This window comes from Chiroxiphia lanceolata, chromosome 5 (genome assembly GCF_009829145.1).
Source record: "Chiroxiphia lanceolata isolate bChiLan1 chromosome 5, bChiLan1.pri, whole genome shotgun sequence".
NCBI lineage: Eukaryota > Metazoa > Chordata > Aves > Passeriformes > Pipridae > Chiroxiphia > Chiroxiphia lanceolata.
In genome coordinates this window covers 1,159,902-1,184,692 of record NC_045641.1, presented here as the reverse complement: position 1 = coordinate 1,184,692, position 24,791 = coordinate 1,159,902, and the positions used below count along the sequence as shown (strand labels likewise).

At 43.9% G+C, this 24,791-nt stretch overlaps 1 protein-coding gene and 1 long non-coding RNA gene across 3 annotated transcripts; one reads left to right on the top strand and one right to left on the bottom strand.

The window, feature by feature from the left end:
* Positions 1-22,947, top strand: TMEM209 (transmembrane protein 209). 2 transcript variants are annotated; one of them, XM_032687289.1, is made up of 15 exons: positions 1-73; positions 1,732-1,871; positions 2,144-2,202; positions 5,384-5,515; positions 7,338-7,570; positions 9,396-9,594; positions 10,526-10,701; positions 10,901-10,972; positions 12,964-13,060; positions 15,208-15,333; positions 16,633-16,730; positions 17,887-18,001; positions 18,094-18,191; positions 20,834-20,907; positions 21,891-22,947. In XM_032687289.1, exons 2-15 carry the CDS (start codon positions 1,735-1,737, stop codon positions 21,943-21,945), a joined length of 1,671 nt encoding a protein of 556 aa, XP_032543180.1. In that variant the 5' UTR covers positions 1-73; positions 1,732-1,734; the 3' UTR covers positions 21,946-22,947. The 2 variants fall into 2 exon arrangements, with proteins under 2 accessions (XP_032543180.1, XP_032543179.1); XM_032687288.1 differs by lacking the exon at positions 1-73 and adding an exon at positions 303-312.
* A 346-nt stretch (positions 22,948-23,293) lies between these two features.
* On the bottom strand, positions 23,294-24,487 carry LOC116786620. The gene is made up of 3 exons (XR_004357028.1): positions 24,192-24,487; positions 23,586-23,648; positions 23,294-23,478 (listed from the first exon to the last, which is right to left on the bottom strand). It is a non-coding gene; the product is annotated as an uncharacterized LOC116786620 (long non-coding RNA).
* Positions 24,488-24,791: the final 304 nt, after the last annotated feature.

Here is a 24,791-nt window from a genome sequence, read left to right as displayed (position 1 = left end):
CGTAACGCGAGCGCCCGCGCAGGCGCAGAACGCGCCGCGGGGCAGCGGCGGCGTGAGGGGAACGGTGAGAACGGGAATGGGAATGGGATTGGGAATGGTGAGGGGGGAATGGCAGTGTGGTGGTTGGGGAGAGGGGAGGAGAGGAGGGGAGTGGGAATGGGAATGGAGAGAGGAGAGCGGGGAGGGGAACGGGAATGGTGAAGTGGGAATGGGGATGGAAATGGGGAGAGGAGAGAGCAGGAAGGGGAACGGGAATGGGAATGGGGAGAGGAGAGGAGAGGAGAGGAGAGAGCGGGGAGGGGAATGGGAATGGTGAGGTGGGAATGGGAGAGAGAGGAATGGGGATTGAGGAGAGGAGAGAAAGGAGGGGAAAGGGAATGAGGAGGGAATGGGAATGGAGAGAGGAGAGAGCAGGGAGGGGAACGGGAGTGGTGAGGTGGGAATGGGGAGAGGAGAGAGCGGGGAGGGAATGGGAATGGGAATGGGGAGAGGAGAGAGTGGGGAGGGGACTGGGAATGGTGAATTGGGAATGGGGATGAGAATGGGGAGGAGAATGGGAATGGTGAGGTGGGAATGGGAATATGGTGGTTGGGGAGAGGAGAGAGCAGGGAGGGGAACGGGAATGGTGAGGTAGGAATGGGAGAGAGGGAAATGGGGATTGGGGAGAGGAGAGGAAGGAGGGAGGTTTGAGGGGAAAGGGGAGGTTTGGGGTTTTTGGAGAGGGAGGGGCCGGTTTGGGGGGGAGGTTTTGGGAGAGGGAGGGAAGATTTGCAGAGGTTTGAGATGGGGAGAGGTTTGAGGATGGGGGAAAATGAGGTTTAGGGAAGGGGAAGAGGTGAGATTTGGGGAGAGGGAAAGGAAGGGTTTTGGAAGGGGAGAGGGGGGATTTGGGGAGGGGGAGAGGAGGGGGCTGGGAAGGGGAGATTGGGGGGTGGGAGGTTTGGGGAGGGGGAAGAGGGGAGGTTGAGGGGGGAAAGGGAAGGTTTGAGGAGGGGGAGAAGGAAGATTTGGGGAAGGGGGAATCGATGTTTGGGGAGGGAGATGGTGAAGTTTGGGGAGGGGGAGAGGAGAGATGTGGCTTTGGGGAGAGGGGAGACTGGGAAAAGGGAAAAGTGAGGTTTGGGGACGGAGAGAGGAGAGTTTTGGAAGGGGGAGAAATGAGGTTGGGGAGGGGGGGAGATGAAGTTTGGGGAGGGGAGGAGGGAGAGGTTTGGGGAGGGGAAATGGGTTTGGGGAGAGGGGAGAAATGAGATTGGGGAGGGGGAGAGGTTTGGGGAGGGAGAGAGGAGAGTTTTGGGGAAGTGCAGAGGTTTGGGGAGAGGGAGGAGGGAGTCTTTTTTGGGGGGGAGAGGTTTGGAGAGGGGGAGAAATATGGGGGGGTGGGGGAGAGAAGAGATTTGGGAAGGGGTAGAAATGAGGTCTGGGGGGAGCTGTGGGGGCTCCCTGCCTGTGACAGGCTTGTTTCCCTCACATAAAATATAACTGGGCATAGAGGAGAAAACAAAACCAGTGGGTTTCCTATTCCAGAAAATCCAGAAACAAGTGAGAATTTCCAATAAAAACCCTACAGAACTGAGCCAGGCCTTTCCTCCCTGCGCTGGAGGAGCTTCCCCTCCTCCCCTAAAAGTTGTTATTATTATTCCAAAGTGAGGCCGAGCCGCATCTCCCTGGAGAAGACGAGCTGCCAATAAAATTCCCTCTTTTTTGTGTTTTCTCTCCCTGTTGCCACAGGAGATGACTCCAAACAAGAGCCCGGACACGTCAGTGCTGGAGTTGGCCGTGAGGCTGAGGAAACAGGCCGAGTCCAGGAAGGTGGTGCTGGCCTGGGGGCTCCTCAACATCTCCGTGGCCGGGCTCATCTACACGGAAATGTGAGTTCCCTCCCCCTGCCTGGAATTCCTGCCGAATTCCTGCCGAATTCCTGCCGAATTCCTGCTGAATTCCTGCTGAATTCCTGCTGAATTCCTGCTGAATTCCTGCTGAATTCCTGCTGAATTCCTGCTAAATTCCTGCTGAATTCCTGCTGAATTCCTGCCGAATTCCTGCTGAATTCCTGCTGAATTCCCGCTGAATTCCCGCTGAATTCCTGCTGAATTCCTGCTAAATTCCCACTAAATTCCCACTTCTTGTCCTTCCCTTGCAGGACTGGGAAGCTCCTGAGCACGTATTACAACATCAGCTGCTTCCCGCTGTGGTACATCGGTGAGTCCCTGCCACATTCCAGGAGGGATTCTGGGCTTTTTTTCCCCACTCATTTTCTCCCTGTTTTAAATTTAAACCCAAGTTTTCTGTGCCCTCCCTCCAAACCACCAGAATTTCATCCTTTTTAATGGCAGAGAAGGAGTTTGAACCGCTTTTTTTCCATCACGGAAGAACTTTTTTTGGTGCATCAAATCTGATTTAAGGTGTGGATTAAGGCTTTGGAGGTCGAGTTTGACTGGTGGTGGTGGCATTTTGGCTACAACTGAAATTTATTTCTCAGGAGGTGTGGCAGTTTAAGCCACATTAGAAATCTAAACCCCAGTTTTCAGGCTCTCCCCCCCCCCCCCTTCCCACGATTTATCCCGACGCCGGAGAGAAACTTTCAGGCCAGAGGCTTCTCTAGGGGAAGGGGAATTCTATACATTTATTTACACAAATAAATGTACTGTACAAACTAAAAGCAACTATATATATTTATATTTATATATATATATATATTTATTTACATTTCTGTCATTTTTGTTAAACCCAAACTTCCTGTGCCTTCCCTCAAAACCGCCGGAATTTCATCCTTTTTAGTGGCAGAGAAGGAGTTTTAACCCCTTTTTTCCCATCATGAAAGAACCACTTTGGTGCATTAATTCTGTTTTAAGGTGTGGATTAAGGCTTTGGAGGTCAAGTTTGACTGGTGTGGGTGACATTCAGAGGGGAGACTTTGGGATGTGTCCAACGGGATGAGAAGGAATCACAGAGCCCTGAGACCTCCTGCTGGGAGAATAATTGTAAAATTATTCTTTAAAATTAAATCTTCAAATCCCTGGGTTGAACCTTAAAAGAGCTAAGTTAAAACTTAAAGCGTTTAAGTTAAGTCTTAAAATGTTTAAATTAATTTTTAAAGTACTTAAAATGTTTAAATTAAGTCTTAAGATGTTTAAATTAAGTCTTAAAATGTTTAAGTCTTAAAAGGTTTAAACTAAGTCTTAAAAGGTTTAAACTAAGTCTTAAAAGGTTTAAACTAAGTCTTAAAAGGTTTAAACTAAGTCTTAAAAGGTTTAAATTAAGTCTTAAAAGGTTTAAATTAAATCTTAAGGTATTTGAATTAAATCTTAAAATGCCTAAATTGAGTCTTAAAATGTCTAAGTTAAATCTTAAAATATTTAAATTGAGTCTTAAAGTGTTTAAATTAAATCTTAAAATGTTTAAATTAAATCTTAAGGTATTCGAATTAAGTCTTAAAATGCCTGAATTGAATCTTAAAATGTCTAAGTTAAATCTTAAAATGTCTAAGTTAAATTTTAAAATACCTAAGTTAAATCGTAAAATATTTAAGTTAAATCCTCAAATACCTAAATTGGCTCTTAAAAGATTTAAATTAAATCTAAAAAATACCTAAGTTGAATCTTGGAATACCTGAGTTAAGTCTTAAAATACCTACATTTTAAAATGCATAAATTAAATCCAAAAATACCTACATTGCATCTTAAAATTGCCAAGATAAATCTTAGAACTCCTAAATTGGATCTTCAAATATCTAAGTTAAATCATAAAATACTTAAATTAAATCTTAAAATACCTAAGTTAAATCTTAAAGTATCTAAATTAAGTCTTAAAATACCTAAATTGAATCTTGAAATAGCTAAATTAAATCTTAAAATACCTAAATTGAATCTTAAAATATCTAAACTGAATCTCAAAATATCTAAGTTAAATCTTAAAATATCTAAATTGAGTCTCAAAATATTTAAATTAAATCTTAAAATAGCTAAGTTAAATCTTAAAATATTGAAATTAAATCTTAAAATATCCAAATTAAGTCTTAAAATACCTAAGTTAAATCTTAAAATAGTATATTAATTCTTAAGACATCTAAATTGAGTCTCAAAATATCTAAATTAAATCTTAAAATATTCAATTAAATCTTAGAATACCTGGGTTAAATCTTAAAATACCTAAATTAAATCTTAAAATAGCTAAGTTGAATCTTAAAATAGCTGAGTTAAATCTTAAAATATTACATTAAACCTTAAAATATCTAAATTAATTCTTAAAACACCTAAATTGAGTCTCAAAGTACCTAAATCAAGTCTTAAAATAGTTAGGTTGAATCTTAAAATACCGAAGTTAAATCTTAAAATACCTAAATTCAATCTTAAAATACCAAAGTTAAATCATAAAATAGCTAAGTTAAATCTTAAAATATTACATTAAATCTTAAAATATCTAAATTAATTCTTAAAACACCTAAATTGAGTCTCAAAATACCTAAATTAAGTCTTAAAATAGCTAGGTTGAATCTTAAAATACCAAAGTTAAATCTTAAAATACCAAAGTTAAATCTTCAAATAGCTGAGTTAGATCTTAGAATACCTAAATAAAATCTCAAGATGCAGCAGTTAAATCTTAAAATACCTAAATTAAATCTTAAAATACCTAAATTAAATCTTAAAATAGCTGAATTAGATCTTAGAATACCTAAATAAAATCTCCAGATCCAGAAGTTAAATCTTAAAATACCTAAATTCAATCATAAAATACCGAAGTTAAATCTTAAAATAGCTGAGTTAGATCTTAGAATACCTAAATAAAATCTCAAGATACAGCAGTTAAATCTTAAAATACCTAAATTCAATCTCAAAATACTGAAGTTAAATCTTGAAATACTGCAGTTAAATCTTAAAATACTGCAGTTAAATCTTAAAATACTGCAGTTAAATCTTAAAATACTGCAGTTAAATCTTAAAATACTGCAGTTAAATCTTAAAATACTGCAGTTAAACCTTAAAATACTGCAGTTAAACCTTAAAATACTGCAGTTAAACCTTAAAATACTGCAGTTAAACCTTAAAATACTGCAGTTAAACCTTAAAATACTGCAGTTAAACCTTAAAATACTGCAGTTAAATCTTAAAATACCGAAGTTAAATCTTAAAATACTGCAGTTAAACCTTAAAATACTGCAGTTAAACCTTAAAATCCTGCAGTTAAATGTTAAAATACTGCAGTAAAATGTTAAACCACCTCAGTTAAACCCGAGAGCGCCCCAGCGAAGCTCAGCCCGGCGAGGGCCACGCTCTCCTGTGGTTCTCTCCTAAGAAGCTGCACGAGTCTTTGCCCTTCTTTTTCATGCCCCAGCCCCATTTTCTGTCCCCAAAATGTGCTTTTTGGCCGTGTTTTGTTGCAGAGTTCTTCTTGGCCTCCCTGTTCAGCCTCAACGCCCTCTTCGATTTCTGGCGCTACTTCACGTCGGCGGCGGCGGCGCCGGGGCCGGGGGGAGCCCCCAGCCCCCAGGTGCTGGGCTGGCTGCGCAGGGCAGGTGGGGCTGCAGCACATCCAGGGCTTCATTCCAGGATTTGGGGGGCTTTTTGGGGGGGTTTGGGGCTTTTTGGGGGGTTTGGGGGAAGGTCCTGTCCCTGCAGCAGGGACCTGGAGTGAGGTCGTTTCTGAGGGACCTCAGCGGAGCTGGGACTGAACCGGGGATTGGGGGGGTCTGTGCAGGGACAGGAGTTGGGCTTGGGGGTCCTGGTGGGTCCCTTCTGGCTCAAAATACTCCCTGATTTTAGATCCCCTCATCCCAAAATATTCCCTGATTTTAGATTGTCCCATCTCCGAATATTCCCTGATTTTAGAGTATCTCATCCCAAAATATTCCCTGATTTTAGATCACCTCATCTCAAATATTCCCTGATTTTAGATCCCCTCATCTCCAAATATTCCCTGATTTTGGATCCCCTCATCTCCAAATATTCCCTGATTTTGGATCCCCTCATCTCCAAATATTCCCTGATTTTAGATCACCCCATCTCCAAATATTCCCTGATTTTAGATCACCTCCTCTCAAAATATTCTCTGATTTTAGAGTATCTCATCCCAAAATATTCCCTGATTTTAGATCACCTCCTCTCAAAGTATTCCCTGATTTTAGATCACCTCATCTCCAAATATTCCCTGATTTCACCTCATCTCAAATATTCCCTGATTTTAGATCACCTCATGTCAAAGTATTCCCTGATTTTAGATCACCTCATCTCAAATATTCCCTGATTTTAGATCCCCTCATCTCCAAATATTCCCTGATTTTAGATCCCCTCATCTCCAAATATTCCCTGATTTTAGATCACCTCATGTCAAAGTATTCCCTGATTTTAGATCACCTCATCTCAAATATTCCCTGATTTTAGATCCCCTCATCTCCAAATATTCCCTGATTTTAGATCCCCTCATCTCCAAATATTCCCTGATTTTAGATCACCTCATCTCCAAATATTCCCTGATTTTAGGTTATCACATCTCCAAATATTCCCTGATTTCACCTCATCTCAAATATTCCCTGATTTTAGATCCCCTCATCTCAAATATTTCCTGATTGTAGATCACCTCCTTTCCAAATATTCCCTGATTTTAGATCACCTCATCCTCAAATATTCCCTGATTTTAGATTGCCTCATCTGACACAGGTTGTGAACTGAACTGGAATTTTGGGGGTGTCTATGCAGGGACAGGAGTTGGGCTTGGGGGTCCTGGTGGGTCCCTTCCAGCTCAAAATATTCCCTGATTTTAGATTGCATCACAGAATCCCAGAATCAGCTGGGTTGGAAGGGACCTCTGAGATCATCCAGTCCAACCCTTGATCCAACCCCGCCGTGGTTCCCAGCCCATGGCACTGATGCCACATCCAGTCTGTCCTTAAACACCTCCAGGGACGGAGAATCCCCCACTTCCCTGGGCAGCCCATTCCAATGGCTGAGCACCCTCTCTGCAAAGAAATTCTTCCTGATATCCAACCTAAACCTCCCCTGGCACAGCTGAAGGCCGAGCCCTCTTGTCTTGCTGATGGTTGCCTGGGAAAAGAGACCAACCCCCCCCCGGCTCCCCCCTCCTGTCAGGGAGTTGCAGAGAGTGAGGAGGTCTCCCCTGAGCCTCCTCCTCTCCAGGCTGAGCCCCCCCAGCTCCCTCAGCCTCTCCTCCCAGCACTTGTGCTCCAGTCCCTTCCCCAGCCTCGCTGCTCTTCTCTGCCCCTGCTCCAGCCCCTCAGTGTCCTTCCTTTGGTGTCCCTTGTGCCACCCCTCCATCCCTGGGGGGTGCTGTGTGTGCTCAGAGGTCGGAGGGTCTGGGCTGACCCCTCTGTCCCCCCTCAGCCGTGCAGGTCACCCCCCCTCGGGATGCAGCAGCCAAGCGGGTTCTGTCCCTGCCGCCGTCGCCCCCGATCCAGGGCCAGTGTGTGCTCAGCTACAGCCCCTCCCGCTCCCCCAGCGCCAGCCCCAAGTTCTCCTCGGGATGTGTGAGTGGATTCAGCCCCCAGCTCCAGGCCCTGTCCAGCCCTTCCCACGCCGGCTCCGGCTCCTACTCCCCCGGCAGCACCTACGGCAAGGTAAGACCCTGTGCTGGTTTAAAGGGAAATGAACTCAACCCAAAAGAGAGATTATAAGTCTGAATAACAATTTAATAAAATAATACAGTAAGTATGATTATACAGACAAACAGTTGGTTTTCACCCACAAAGCCCAAATGTGTAACCCAGCAGCCTGGGGCAGGAACAGAGTGGTGTTCGTTGGGCCCCCTGAGTCCAAAGGAAAAGGAGAGGGGAAAAGCTGTTGGTGAGAGTGGTGGTTGCAGTCTGGTTGAGAGTTATGGTTGCAGTCTGGTTGAGAGTGGTGGTTGCAGTCTGGTCAAGAGTGGTGGTTGCAGTGTGGTTGAGAGTGGTGGTTGCAGTCTGGTTGATAAGTGGTGGTCTCAGTCTGGTTGAGAGTGGTGGTGCAGTCTGGTCGAGAGTGGTGGTTGCAGTCTGGTTGAGAGTGGTGGTTGCAGTCTGGTTGAAAAGTGGTTGTTGCAGTCTGGTCAAGAGTGATGGTTGCAGTCTGGTTGAGAGTGGTGATCTGCAGTCTGGTTGAGAGTGGTGGTCTGCAGTCTCCCTCTGGATCCCAAGAGTGGTTAAAAAAATCCCAAAACTCTAAGATTATATATTCTCCAGTTCAGGCAGGAATGCTCAGTACCTCCCTCAGGGTGGGGGGTTCCTCAGTGGGGTCAGGACAAAAACACCCTCCTGTCTCACAGGCCTCTGAACACCCAGTTTGTAGCCTGAGGAGTCAGGGCTGCTCTGGGCAGAGGGTGCAAATAGTCCATTGACAACAGTTTCTGGGCAATGGCATGGAAGGCTCTAGAATACCCAGTTTTGGGTTACACCCATCCAGTGATGAACTGGGCCCAGCTGTCCTAACTGGGACAGACCTCAACAACACAAGGATGAAATTCCTGCCCCAGAGCTGTATCCTCCCAACTCCTGGGAGGCACAGTTTGTGTGCTGAGCTGAAACAGCAGAAATTTAATAATTCTTTATGAAGTTATTTAAGCAGTTTCCATCCCAGGGATGCAGGACACTCCTTCCTGCTTCTAGAATAAAATTGGATGAGTTCCCCTTGCTTTGGTTTTCGGGAGATACTTGAGTTTTAGGTGGCATGGGGGGGGTTGGAACAAGATGATCTTTAAGGTCCCTTCCAACCAAACCATTCTGTGGATCTGTGTGAACATCATCCCCTGATGAGCCTGATCCAGCCAAACCATTCTGTGGATCTGTGGATCTGTGTGAACATCATCCCCTGATGAGCCTGATCCTTGGGAATGTTGCCTGCAGGAGCTGAGGAAAAAAAAACAACTCCAAAGCAATTTAATCGAGGAGGAGATAAGGAAAGGGTTTAATTTGTGCCCAGGCATAAGATTAAGAGACACAGGTGTTACAATTTATAATATTGTCTGTCCAATCCCAAGTGCTTCCACCCCGTAGCTTTGGCCCACCCTCATCCCACTGCCTTGGAATTGGGGCTGGGGGCTTTTCTTCATCATCATCATCATCTTCAGAGCACAAAAGGGTACATGGTACTTTTGCAGTTCAGGCCAAGGCACAAATGTCCTTAAACAAAAGGGCCTCCTCTTAAAGAGAGACTAAACATTTTCTACTGGAATTCAGGGAATATTGATATGGGAGCATGGAATGGGGCATGTAGGGGTTGAGGAATGTGTAAACTCCCTGTGCTAAAGGGTGGAGGAATAAGGGCTGCTGCTCCTAAAATCTACTTCTATAACTACTTATATAGCTTATAAAAATTAGAAAAACCAAAAAAACTAAAAGAATCTTCAGGCATCAGGAAAACAAAACCGATCCCACCAGGATTGGGGTGTTTTTTTCTCTCCCCCCCAAGGTTTCCAGCTTCGGCCACTCTCCCAATGGATCCCCCTATTCCCCGGGAGCGCTGGACGGCGGCGGGATAAGGTCCCACTACCGGTTCTCCCCCATCCTGTACAACAACAGCACCCACAAGGATGACTACATAACTGATGTCAAATCCCTGGACACCTTCCTGAGGAACGAGGAGGAGAAACAGCACAGAGTCCAGCTGGGTAAATGCCCGGGATTTCCCGGGAACGGCTTGGGAATGGGAAGGCGTCGGTTTTATTCGGGAGTGGGTGAGGAAGATTCCAGTAAACAGAGCATTTGTGGGAATCCCTGGGAGCTTGGCAAACTGCTCAGCAGCTTGATCTGCTGAGGAATGGGGGAACACCAGGGTTTCTGCACATCTCCATGGCTTGGGAGCTTCAGCTTTTCTCCAGATTATTCCTTTGGGTTGGATCTAAACTTGGAATGTGAGATGATCCATGACCTCTGTAGCGGTTGTTGGCAGTGATAAGATGCTCACCTTGATGAGAGGGGTGTTTGGTGGGGGTGCTTTCAGACAGAGGGGGTGAATCCAGGCAGGTTTTGTCCTGGATAGGGATAATCAAGATAAGGATCAAGGGTATGAACAACCCCCAGGCAGTTTTTGTCCTGGATATGGACAATCCAGACAAGGATAAAGGGAATGAACTCTCTCCAGGCAGTTTTTGTCTTGGATAGGGACAATCTAGATAAGGAGAAAAGGATATAAAGTATCTCCAGGTGGTTTTTATCCTGGATAGGGACAATCAAGACAAGGATAAAGGGGATGAACAACCCCCAGGCAGTTTTTTTCCTGGATAGGGACAATCCAGATAAGGATAAAAGGGTATAAACTATCTCCAAGCAGTTTTTGTCCTGGATAGGAACAACCAAGACAAGGGCAAAGGGGATGAACAACCCCCAGGCAGTTTTTACCCTGAATGGGGACAATCAAGATAAAAATAAAAGGGGATGAACTCCCTCCAGGCAGTTTTTTCCCTGGATAGGGCCAATCCATACAAGGCTGAATCCAGTGTTTCTGAAGAGTGACTCCAGTGTATCCCTTCACTCTGTGCTGTCACTTCCAGGATTAATTGGCAGTGATTGTGTGTGACCCTAATGATTGACTCATTCCAGGGAGTTCCGACTCCGGCTCCCCTTCCAGCAGCCCAACCTTCTGGAATTACAGCCGCTCCATGGCAGACCACGCCCAGATCCTGAGGAAATTCCAGTACCAGCTGGCCTGCAGGTCCCAGGCTCCGTCAGCACACAAGGATGAGGCAGATCTGAGCTCCAAACAGGCAGCAGAGGAGGTAAATCCGGCAGGAAAAGCGCTCCAGAGGGAGAAACAGGCCTTTGAAAAGCACAGTTTCGTGCCAAGGTTTGGGTTGGAGCTGTGGCAGGAAAAAATCCTCCGGTGTTTAACCAGCTTCCCTCCCTCTGGAAGTGGCAGGAATTGTCACAGACCCTAAAAAGTGTGGGTATTCCGGGAGTTTTTCCATGTTTCCACAGGTCTGGGCGCGGGTGACGATGAACAGGCAGCTCCTGGATCACATGGATTCCTGGACAGCCAAGTTCAGGAATGTAAGTCCCACCTCCCAGGGCTTTAAAGACAAGGGGAGTAGGGAATTCTCATCTTGGAATGGGCTGTCAAATCCCAGCCAAAGTGTTGGTCATCTCCCTGAATTCCTGGGACGAACAGGACAGGGAATGGAGCCCTCAAAGCAGACCCAAAACTCCACCAGAGCGGCCCCAAAAATGATCTTTATGGTTGGAGGGCCATGATTCCCAATCCCCCTTTTTGTCCAGAAATCTTTACTGGCAGAGAATTTTTTTTTCCCAGCTCCTTCATATTGGAATTTCTGCCCTTCCAGAGGGTGTTAAAGAATCCTTTAAGTTCTTGATTGATCATTAAATGATTCCAGTGTTGGTGTGTTCAGCTGTGACTCTGGTGGCAGTGGGGTGGGTGTTTTGACCTGGGATTTTTCCCTTTTCCTGATGGATTAATGAGCCCTGGAATATTGCCTCTTTTTTCCCCAGTTGTGATAAACTGAGAAAATGATTCGGGCTAATTAAAAGAAAATCATGTAAGGTCAATAATGACCTGGAGAGAGAAAAGAAAAACAAATTGTAAAACTTTAAGAGATAAAACAAGTTACCTCCCTTTTACCTTGTGTAAGGTTTATAGTGAAGGGATTTTGTTTAGTTAGCTGGATAATAGCACCTTTCTTAAAAATTTATAACTTTATATAGATAACAAGCAAACATCTGCTGAATGTCTGACTTGACAGTATATTATGGATACTTATAGATAATATTCTTGTCTAAGAAAAAAAAAACATCTGTTGAATGTATGACTTAATAATGTGTAATGCTCATGTATAGTGAATATTCATGAATTAGTTGGAAATCATCATCCTGGCCGGGCTTCACAAATGAAGATTTGGGAAGGCTGTAACAAATGTGGACAGAGAGAAAACAAGTTACCTCCCTTTTACCTTGTGTGAGATTTATAGTGAAGGGATTTTGTTTAGTTAGCTGGATAATAGATGGTGTGTTCTGCAAGGCACGGTTCTCTCTGCGTTGCCTTTTCTCCTCGATGGTGATCCTGCTGCGTTCTCAAAGGAGACAGCTGCATTGTAGGTGATGTGTCTCCAGACCTCCCAACTGGAGGCCAGAGCAGACCAGTTATGGTGATCAATGTGGCCAAGGCTGAGATGTTGTTTCAGGGAGTCCTTGTATCTCCTTTTTGGGGCTCCTCTCTTGTGGCAGCCGGTGGTGAGTTCCCCATAAAGCAGGATCTTAGGGAGGAGGTGTTGGTCCTTCACCCTTCAGACGTGCCCTGCCCAGCACAGCTGTGTTCTCAGCAACATGGCCTCAATACTTGTGACTGCTGCCTGTTCTAGAACAGATGGATTGGTCACATCATCTGCCCAGTGGATGTTTAGGATTGTTTGGAGGCAGCGTTGATGGAAGCGTTCGAGGAGTCGCAGGTGGTGCCGGTAGATGACCCATGATTCAGATCCATGTAGGAGAGTAGACAGCACTATGGCTCTGTAAACACTGATCTTGGTGCTTTTCTTCAAGTGTTTATTGCACCAAACTCTTCTGTGGAGTTTTCCCAAAGCTCTCTATGCCTTTGCTAACCTGATCTCTCCATCAGTCTCACCATCCAAGGAGATGAGGCTGCCTGGGTAATTAAACTGCTGGGCTGATTTGAGCTCTGATTGGCCAATGGTGATGGGGGGACTTGATGGGGGACTTCCTGAGGTGCAGGTTGATGGAGGACCTCTGTCTTCTCCAAGCTGACTTCCAGCCCAAAGAGCTCAGCAGCCTCTGCAAAGCAGGATGTTAAACGCTGCAGGGCTGCTTCTGTGTGGGCGACGAGGGCGGCGTCATCAGCACAGAGCAGCTCCTGGACAAGGTGGTTTCAGGTCTTGGTGTGGGCCTTCAGGTTGAAGAGGCTTCCATGGGTACGGTATGGGACGTAGATCCCGTCCTGAGCGTCAGTTCTGACTTGGAAATCAAGTGGTTTGGAAACCAAACACAAATCTGGGCTTGTGTTTCTCCCCCAGTGGATCAACGACACCATCCTGGTGCCCCTGGTGGAGGAGATGGAGTCGGTGAGCACCCAGCTGAGGAGGATGGGCTGCCCCGAGCTGCAGATCGGAGGTGGGCATTCCCGGGGTTAAATTCATCCCTTTTGTCCCTTTTCCGCTCTTCTTGCAGTGTGGTCTTGGTTCCGTCTCCTGGGAAGATTCCTCAAAAGGCTTCTGGGAATGCTGGGGCTGCCACACAGACGCTTGGGGAAAAGTCAGAAGTGTCTATTTTTTTTTGGTTTTTTTTTTTTCTTTTTTTCCCCTCTAAATTTACTTAATTATTTTTTGACAATGTTGTAAATTTATATATAAATGTATGAAATATATGCATGTATTAAATATATGCATGTATTAAATATATGCATGTATGAAAAATATGCATGTATGAAATATATAAATGTATGAAATATATACATGTATTAAATATATGCATGTATTAAATATATAAATGTATGAAATATATATATGTATTAAATATATGCATGTATGAAATATATAAATGTATGAAATATATAAATGTATGAAATATATACATGTATTAAATATATAAATGTATGAAATATATACATGTATTAAATATATGCATGTATTAAATATATACATGTATGAAATATATAAATGTATAAAATATATACATGTATGAAATATATACATGTATGAAATATATACATGTATGAAATATATAAATGAATGAAATATATAAATGTATGAAATATATAAATGTATGAAATATATACATGTATGAAATATATAAATGTATGAAATATATACATGTATTAAATATATGCATGTATGAAATATATACATGTATGAAATATATGCATGTATGAAATATATAAATGTATGAAATATATACATGCATTAAATATATGCATGTATGAAATATATAAATGTATGAAATATATAAATGTATGAAATATATACATGTATTAAATATATGCATGTATTAAATATATACATGTATTAAATATATGCATGTATTAAATATATGCATGCATGAAATATATACATGCATGAAATATATACATGCATGAAATATATACATGCATGAAAAATATAAATGTATGAAATATATACATGCATGAAATATATACATGTATGAAATATATAAATGTATGAACTATATACATGCATGAAATATATACATGTATGAAATATATACATGCATGAAATATATAAATGTATGAAATATATACATGCATGAAATATATATGTATTTAATATATACATGTATTTCATATATAAAGATATGAACATAGAAATACATGAAATATATAGAGGTATTTCATATGTAATTACATGAAATATATGGATGTATCTCATATGTAATTATATGAAAAATAGAAATGCATTTCATATGTAAATATATGAAATATAGAAGTGCATTTCATATCTAAAGGTATGAAATATAAAAATGCATTTCATATATAAAATATAGAAATGCATTTCATATCTAAATATATGGAATATAGAAATATATGAAATATAGAAATGTATGAAATATCAAAATGCATTTAATATCTAAATGTATGAAATATCTAAATGCATTTCATATTTAAATGTAGTAAATATAGAAATGCATTTCATATCTAGATATATGGAATATAGAAATGCATTTCATATAGAAAGGTATGAAATATAGAAATATATTTCAAATCTAAATATATGAAACACAGAAACTAGAATATAATTATAAATATAATATTATGAATTTACTCCAATGATCATCAATGACTGCCTGTTAATGTCAGAAGGCATTTCAAAGGTAAATGTGCTGCAACCCCTCAGTGTCTCCCTTTGCAGTCTCCATCTCCCCTCCTGTGTCCTTTTCCAAATTCTTCCTCCAAATCCGCTGCTTTCCCAGAAATCCGCATTTTTAAATCCCGATGGAGTTTTGGTTTTTCAAGCCACAGCTTGAAGGAACTGCCTCTGTTCCTTCAAATTTGCACCTCCTTAGCCAAGAGCTGCATTTCATGTGGTGCAATTCCCATGAAATTCCCATTTTTTGGGGTGTTCCTTACGGAGCCTCATCTCTGGAAAACCAGGATGCCGCTCTCATTCCCCCTTTTCTGCTCATAATTCCTGTTGGTTCCTTTTAAATTCTGGTGGAGAGGAGGCTGGGTTGTGACTAAATGCGTGTGGGGAGGGTGGTGTCTGATTCCAGATGATCCCAGGACATTCCAGGAGCTCCCTGGTGATCCCGGTGTCCCTGTATTCCAGAGGCCAGCATCAGCAGCCTGAAGCAGGCAGCCCTGGTGAAAGCTCCTCTCATCCCGACCCTCAACGCCCTGGTGCAGTACCTGGATCTCACCCCCAACCAGGAATACCTGGTGGAGAGGATCAGAGGTATGTGCTGGCCTCATCCCAAAAAATTCCAGCCGGGATCCCCCCCCCTAAACCAGGAATACCTGGTGGAGAGGATCAGAGGTACGTGCTGTCCTCATCCCAAACCAGGAATCCCTGGTGGCTCTAAAGGCTCAGAGGGATGTGCTCTCCTCATCCCAAAAAATTCCAGCCTGGATTCCCCCCCCCAAACCAGGAATCCCTGGTGGAAAGGCTCAGAGGGATATGGTGTCCTCATCCCAAGCACTTCCAGCCTGGATCTTCCCCCAGATCAGGAATACTCGGTGGCTTTAAAGGCTCAGAGGGATGTGGTGTCCTCATCCCAAACACTTCCAGCCTGGATCTCCCCCCAGACCAGGAATCCCTGGTGCCTTTAAAGGCTCAGAGGGATGTGGTGTCCTCATCCCAAACACTTCCAGCCTGGATCTCCCCCCAGACCAGGAATCCCTGGTGCCTTTAAAGGCTCAGAGGGATGTGGTGTCCTCATCCCACACCAGGAATCCCTGGTGGAAAGGCTCAGAGGGACGTGCTGTCCTCATCCCAAACACTTCCACACCCAGCTCTTGGAAATGTCCCACTCAATGGAAGTGCCCATGGCAGGGGATTGGAACTGGGTGATCTTTAAGGCCCCTTCCAACCCAGACCATTCCATGATTCCACGATTTCCTCCTTGCTCAGGGTGTCAAGTGCTGGATCAAAAAGTGCTGGACTAAAAATGCTGGATCAAAAAGTGCTGGATTAAAAAGTGCTGGATTAAAAAGTGCTGGATTAAAAAGTGCTGGATTAAAAAGTGCTGGACTAAAATGTGCTGGACTAAAAAGTGCAGGATTAAAAAGTGCAGGATTAAAAAGTGCAGGATTAAAAAGTGCTGGACTAAAAAATCCTGGATTAAAAAATGCTGGATTAAAACGTGCTGGACTAAAAAGTGCTGGATTAAAAAGTGCTGGACTAAAAAATCCTGGATTTAAAAGTGCTGGATTAAAAAGTGCTGAACTAAACAGTGCTGGATTAAAAAGTGCTGAACTAAAAAGTGCTGGACTAAAAAAATCCTGGGTTAAAAAATGCTGGACTAAAAAGGGCTAGATTAAAAAATCCTGGATTAAAAAATCCTGGATTAAACCCCCTCACAGCTAAAACTCACCCTGTAATTTTCCCTCCCTGCCCCAATCCCCTCCCAGCCTTTCCATGGGTTGAACTATCCCTATTTTTGCACCAGAAACGTGCCTTAAACCTTTCAAGCTGATGTGAAACCTGCTTTTATCCACCTTGAATCCCAAAAAACCGCCCAAATGTTGCTTCCAGAGCTTTCCCAGGGCGGCTGCATGAGCTCCTTCCGATGGAACGGAGGAGGGGACTTCAAGGGACGCAAGTGGGACACGGACCTGCCCACGGACTCCTCGGTGAGATCCCACACACACTGGGATAGGGGGGGATTGGAGTTGCTTGGTTTTTGGGATAGGCTTTGGAGGGAGCAGCCAGGGAGGCTTTGGGGAACGTGGTGAAGTGGGAACAGCAGAGGAACTGATGGGATGAGCTTTGAAGGAGGGAAAGTGGGAAAAATGGGGTCAGGGAGCCCTGGGAATGTCAGGGGAACTGGGATCCTGCCCTGGGATCCTCAGGGATTCATCCTCAGCATCCAGACATGGAACTGGTGCTGCTTCAGGGCCTCGATCCTGACCTGACTGTGAGGGGGGAAAAATGGGGAAAATGGGCTCCCTGGGAATGGGGTCAGGGATCCATGGGACCCCCTCAGCACAGAGGATCTGCTCCACCTGGCGATTCAGGGCCTTGATCCAGTCCTGCTTCTGGCAGGAAAACATGGAAAAATGGGGGAAAAAATGGTGCCGCTTCAGGGCCTCGATCCCAACCTGATTGTTGGGGGGGGGGAAATGGGAAAGTGGGAAAAGGGGCTCTCTGGGAACACAGGGGGATCCCTGGGAATGGGGTCAGGGATCCATGGGACCTCCTCAGCATGAGGGATCTGCTCCATCTGGCGATTCAGGGCCTTGATCCAGTCCTGCTTCTGAGGGAAAAACATGGAAAAATGGGAGAAAAACGGCGCCACTTCAGGGCCTTGATGCCAACCTGATTGTGGGGGGGAAAACAGGGAAAATGGGAAAAGGGGCTCTCTGGAAACATGGGGGGATCCCTGGGAATGGGGTCAGGGATCCATGGGATTCCCTCAGGACGGGGGATCTGCTCCACCTGGCGATTCAGGGCCTTGATCCAGTCCTACTTCTGAGGGAAAAATGTGGAAAAACGGGGAAAAAACAGGGAAAATGGGGGAAAAAAATGGGAAAAAACACAGGGGTCTCGCTGGGAATGGGGTCAGGGTGTGGTGTGGGCAGAGCTGGGTTTTGGGTTCCTCCCCTGCTCAGCCAAACCCTGACCTGCAGAACTTGGCCCTTTAGGCCCGAGGCTGCTCCTAAGCCCCGGGGTTAATCCAGGGTTGCAAGCCCGGCCTATCCCCCCCTGTGCTCGGCTCCTGGGGTGGTGGCAGGGCTGCTTCCCTCCCTTTTTGGGGCCACCCCAGCGAGCTTTGGGTCCTTCCCCCAGATCCTCATGCACGTGTTCTGCACCTACCTGGACTCCAGGCTCCCTCCTCACCCCAAATACCCCGACGGCAAAACCTTCACTTCCCAGCACTTCATCCAGAGCCCGGATAAACCAGGTACCTGCCTCCTGCTGGGAAGGGGGGAATGCCACTTTTATCCCTCTGGGATCACACCAGAACCTCTCTGACATTCCCACTGTAATTCCCAGACACTTCCAACGAGAACCTGTTCTGCATCTACCAGAGCAGCATCAACCCGCCCCACTACGAGCTCATCTACGAGTGCCACGTCTACAGCCTGCCCAAGGTATGGGGTGGGGTGGGATGGGATTCTCCAGCTCCCAGGAATCCTCTCCAGCTCCAGTTTGGGATATTTGAACTCCTAAACCCATTTATCAACTCCTTACATCAGCCTGGCCCAGCCTGCTCTAAACCCAGCCTGGGGTTTAAGCCTCCGGCCTAATCCCGGCTGTGGGATCTGTTTAGGTGCAGACTAAGAGGGGCTTCCTCCTCTTGGGTTTTTTTGCCTATTTGTAGTAAAATTGGTATTTTTTTAAACACCAAATCCCCCCCAGTCCCTGATGTTGCTGTTGGTTTTCTGCCAATTTATTGCAAATTAAATTTAAATGTAATTCAGAATTTTTTAACCCAAATCCCCCAATCCCTGATTTGTTGCTTTTCTGCCAATTTACTGTAAAATTACCATTTTTTAAACACCAAATCCCCCCAGTCCCTGTTGTGCTGTTGGTTTTCTGCCAATGTATTGTAAATTAAATTTAAATTTTAAATGTAATTTAGAATTTTTTAACCCAAATCCCCCAATCCCTGATTTGTTGCTTTTCTGCCAATTTACATTTAAATGTAATTTAGAATTTTTTAACCACCAAATCCCCCAATCTTTGTTGTGCTGTTGGTTTTCTGCCAATTTATTGTAAATTAAATTTGAATTTAAATGAAATTCAGAATTTTTTAACCCAAATCCCCCAGTCCCTGATTTGTTGGTTTTCTGCCAATTTACTGTAAAATTACCATTTTTAAAACACCAAATCCCCCCAGTCCCTGTTGCGCTGTTGGTTTTCTGCCAATTTATTGTAAATTAAATTTCAATTTAAATGTAATTTAGGATTTTTTAACCCAAATCCCCCAATCCCTGATTTGTTGCTTTTCTGCCAATTTACTGTAAAATTACCATTTTTTAAACACCAAATCCCCCAATCCCTGATGTGCTGTTGTTTTTCTACCAGTTTATTGTGAATTAAATTTAAATGTAATTTAGAATTTTTTAACCCAAATGCCCCTATCCCTGATTTGTTGGGGTTTTTTTCCAATTTATTGTAAATTAAATTTAAATTTAAATGTAATTCAGAATTTTTTAACCCAAATCCCCCAATCCTTGATTTGTTGGTTTTCTGCCAGTTTATTGTAAATTAAGTTTACATTTAAATGTAATTTAGAATTTTTAAACCCAAATCCCCCAATCCCTGATTTGTTGCTTTTCTGCCAATTTATTGTAAATTAAATTTAAATTTAAATGTAATTCAGAATTTTTAAACCCAAATCCCCCAATCCCTGATTTGTTGCTTTTCTACCAATTTATCATAAATTAAATTTAAATTTAAATGCGATTTGGATTTTTTTAACTCAAATGCCCCAATCCCTCATTTGTTGGTTTTCTGCCAATTTACTGTAAAATTACCATTTTTTAAACACCAAATCCCCCCAGTCCCTGTTGTGCTGTTGGTTTTCTGCCAATTTATTTTAAATTAAATTTCAATTTAAATGTAATTCAGAATTTTTAAACACCAAATCTCCCAATCCCTGATTTGTTGCTTTTCTGCCATTTTGTTGTAAAATTACCATTTTTTAAACACCAAATCCCCCAATCCCTGATGTGCTGTTGGTTTTCTACCAATTTAATGTAAAATAAATTTTAATTTAAGTGTAATTTAGAATTTTTTAACCCAAATCCCCCAATCGCTGATTTGTTGGTTTTCTGCCAACTTATTGTAAACTGATTTTAAATTTAAATGTAATTCAGAATTTTTTAACTCAAATGCCCTAATCCCTGATTTGTTGCTTTTCTGCCAATTTATTCTAAAATTAACATTTTTAAACACCAAATCCCCCAATCCTTGTTGGTTTTCTGCCAATTTATTGTAAATTAAATTTTAAATGTAAATGTAATTCAGAATTTTTTAACCCAAATGCCCCAATCCCTGATTTGTTGCTTTTCTGCCAATTTATTGTAAATTAAATTTAAATTTAAATGTAATTCAGAATTTTTTAACCCAAATCCCCCAATCCCTGATTTGTTGCTTTTCTGCCAATTTATTGGAAATTAAATTTAAATGTAATTCAGAATTTTTAAACCCAAATGCCCCAATCCCTGATTTGTTGCTTTTCTGCCAATTTATTGTAAATTAAATTTAAATTTAAATGTAATTCAGAATTTTTAAACCCAAATGCCCCAATCCCTGATTTGTTGCTTTTCTGCCAATTTACTGTAAAACTACCATTTTTTAAACACTAAATCCCCCCAGTACCTGTTGTTGCTGTTGGTTTTCTGCCAATTTATTGTAAATTAAATTTAAATTTAAATGTAATTTAGAATTTTTTAACCCAAATCTCCCAATCCCTGATCTGTTGCTTTTCTGCCAATTTATTATAAATTAAATTTAAATTTAAATGTAATTCAGAATTTTTTACCCAAATCCCCCAATCCCTGATTTGTTGGTTTTCTGCAAATTTATTGTAAATTAAATTTAAATGTAATTCAGGATTTTTTTAACCCAAATCCCCCAATCCCTGATCTGTTGTCACCCCTTGATCCCCCCAAACCCGGTGTTTTTCCATGAGAATTCCCGGGGGGAAGCTCCGGGCCGGCAAAATTCCACCTTTTAATTCCACGTTTTTAAATTCCTTCTCTTTTTTCCCCGGGGGTGGATCCAGGGCAGGAATAACATGTTCCACACCCTGCTCATGTTCCTGTACATCATCAAGACCAAGGAATCCGGGATGCTGGGGTAGGTGCCGGAGAAAAGGTGGGATAGGACTGGATAAAAAGTGGGAAATGGCGTCGGGGTGTGGTGATTTAACGGGGTTTAAATCAGATTATTAACGGGCTTTAAATCAGCTGATTAATGGGGTTTAAATCAGATTATTAATGGGGTTTAAATCAGCTGATTAATGGGGTTTAAATCAGATTATTAATGGCGTTTAAATCAGATTGTTAACGGGGTTTAAATCAGCTGATTAATGGGGTTAAATCAGCTGATTAATGGGGTTTAAACCAGCTGATTAATGGGGTTAAATCAGCTGATTAACGGGGTTTAAATCAATTATTAATGAGGTTTAAATCACCTGATTAATGGGGTTTAAACCAGCTGATTAATGGGGTTAAATCAGCTGATTAACGGGGTTTAAATCAATTATTAATGGGGTTTAAATCAGATTATTAACGGGGTTTAAATCAGATTATTAATGGGGTTTAAATCAGATTATTAACGGGGTTTAAATCAGATTATTAACGGGGTTTAAATCAGCTGATTAATGGGGTTAAATCAGCTGATTAATGGGGTTTAAATCAATTATTAATGAGATTTAAATCAGATTATTAACGGGGTTTAAATCAGATTAGTAACGGGGTTTAAATCAGATTATTAATGGGGTTTAAATCAGATTATTAACGGGGTTTAAGTCAGATGATTAGTGGGGTTTAAATCAGATTATTAACGGGGTTTAAATCAGCTGATTAATGGGGTTAAATCAGCTGATTAATGGGGTTTAAATCAATTATTAATGAGGTTTAAATCAGTGGATTAATGGGGTTTAAATCAATTATTAATGGGGTTTAAATCAGCTGATTAACAGGGTTTAAATCAGATTATTAATGGGGTTTAAATCATCTGATTAATGGGGTTTAAATCAGCTGATTAATGGGGTTTAAACCATTAAGCAGCAGCTTTCCCATCCAGTGGGATAATTCCCACCCCTTTGGGTTTTCCAGGCGTGTCAATCTGGGATTGTCGGGAGTCAACATCCTGTGGATCTTCGGGGAGTGACCCATCCCTGCTCCGAGACATCCACGTTGTTGGTTTAAACCCGGATCATTTAAGCTCAGCTTAGCACACAGAGGGGGGGAAGCATCTGGAATTCCTGCGTGGATTCCTTCCCAAGGCATCCCATGGAATATTTCACCTGGGAACGAGCTCCGGGCAGGATCAGGATTCTCCTTCCCGCTCCTCACCTGAACAGCCCGGCTTAAACTGAGCTTAACTGATCCAGACTAAACCTGTGAGGGATGATCCAACACTTGGGAAGGACCCTGGGGCACTCCAGGATCCAAGAAATCCCAGCTGGGCACGAGGAAATCCAAACCAGGGGGGTTTTAGACTCGGCTTTGCTTCGTTTTATTATAAAAACCCCACAACTTTTGCTCCTGCTCGTCGGTGCAGTCGTGTCTCTGACCCCACAAGGTGTTGCTGTGAGTGGAGGAGAAACCCTTTTGACTCGCTGGGTTCAGCAAATCCCAGGTTTTTTACTTATATTTGGAAGTTTTATTTTCATTTTTTTTTTAGTTAATTGTTTATTTTCAAACCAGCTCGGCCTTCCCGGGTGCCTTGGGATTTAATTCTCCTTGCTCCCCTTTTTATTCGTTAATCACCTCTTTTTTGGGGGGGACTGGGATGTGGCTGCAGCACCTTGGTGCTGGGAAGCCAAACTTTTTTTTGGGGGGGAAAAACCAGAATTTTGGATTTGTTTCCAAAAAGGGCTCAGTCGATGTTTGTTTGCCAAATTCCCGCTTCAGTTATTTTTATCGGTGTAAATTCTGGCAAAGGTGAGTTTTGGGAGCGAACGTAGGACCAAAAACCCTCGGGATCACTGGAGTGTGTTTTTTCTGGAGGTGGGAAAAGAGGGATTCGTGGAAGTTTGTGCTGTTTTTTGGTGTGAACTGACGGGTTTTGGTGACTCTCCCTCTCCTCTGGGGGACCCGGGTTTTTCCGAGGAGTGGGACCAAAACGACTCGTTTGGTTCCTGAATTAAATGAGTTCGTTTTATCAAAAGCTTTTTAGGGTTTTTCCTTGGGTTCAGCATCACCAAACACATCCCTGGGCCAAGAGGGGATGTTCCAAGCCCAGGTTTTGTGGGTTTTACCCCAAAACTCCCCCCCTGAGCCGCATTTCTCTCGTGTTTGAAGACCTGAAGTGCAGAAACCCTCGAAATCCTCTTCTTGCCCCAAAAAAAGGGGTTTTCTCCCCAAGAGCCCGTCCCACGGGGCTCCCTCGGGGCTCAGGGCTCTGCACACACAGGACCTGCACAGGTTTGGGGTCCCCAGCACCCCCAGCCCCCTGTGCAGCCTCTTCCCAGGAGCCCAGGTCCTTGGGCACCCCAATACTCTGTGTACCCCCAGACAGGATAGACCCCAATACACTGGGCACCCCAATACATCACACCCCATACACTGCACCCCAGTACATGATAGACCCCAGTACACAGGGCACCCCAATACACCGGGCACTCCAATTCTCTGTGTACCCCCAGACATGATAGACCTCAATACAGTGGGTACCCCAATACACTGTGCACCCCAATACCTCCCACCCATCCCTGTGCACCCCAACACACTGTGCACCCCAATACATGAGAGACCCCAATACACTGCACCCCAATACCTCACACCCATCCCTGTGCACCCCAATACCTCACACCCATCCCTGTGCACCCCAATACATGAGAGACCCCAATACACTGTGTACCCCAATACCTCACACCCCAGTCCCTGTGCACCCCAAGACATCACACCCATCCTGGTGCACCCCAATACACTGTGCACCCCAATACATGAGAGACCTCAATACACTGTGCACCCCAATACACTGTGCACCCCAATACATGATAGACCCCAATACATGAGAGACCCCAATACATGAGAGACCCCAATACACTGTGCACCCCAATGCACTGTGCACCCCAATACATCACACCCCATACACTGCACCCCAATGCACTGTGCACCCCAATACATCACACCCTGCTCCCTGTGCACCCCAATACACTGTGCACCCCAAGACATGATAGACCCAAATACACTGTGCACCCCAATACCTCACACCTGTCCCTGTGCACCCCAATACATGGCACACCCTTCTCTCTGTGCACCCCAATACCTCACACCCCAGTCCCTGTGCACCCCAATACACTGTGCTCCCTGGTCTCCATCCATCCCAGTCCCTGTGCACCCCAATACCTCACACATCCCACTGTACAACACAGTACATGGCACACCCATCCCTGTGCACCCCAATACATGGCACACCCTGCTCCCTGTGCACCCCAATACACTGTGCACCCTAATACATGGCACCCCCTGCTCCCTGTGCACCCCAATACCTCACACACCCCAGTGTACAACCCAATACACAGCACACCCATCCCTGTGCACCCCAATAGAGCACATGCCCCACTCCCTGTGCACCCCAATACCTCACACACCCCAGTGTACAACCCAATACACAGCACACCCATCCCTGTGCACCCCAATACATGGCACACCCCAGTCCCTGTGCCCCCCAATACACTCTGCACCCCAATACATGGCACACCCCAGTCGCGGTGCCCCCCACGTACCCCAAATCCCCATGCACCCCAATTCCTGAGCATCCAAATCCCTGCGCACCCCAACCCCTGAGCACCCCAATCCTTGTGCACCCCAATCCCTGTGCACCCCAATCCCTGCGCACCCCAATCCCTGCGCATCCCTATCCCTGTGCACCCTAAATCCCCGCGCACCCCTATCTCTGCTCATCCCTATCCCTGCGCACCCCAATCCCTGCTCATCCTAATCCTTGAGCATCCCAATCCATGTGCACCCCATCCCCTCTGCACCCCAATCCCCGCGCATGCCTAT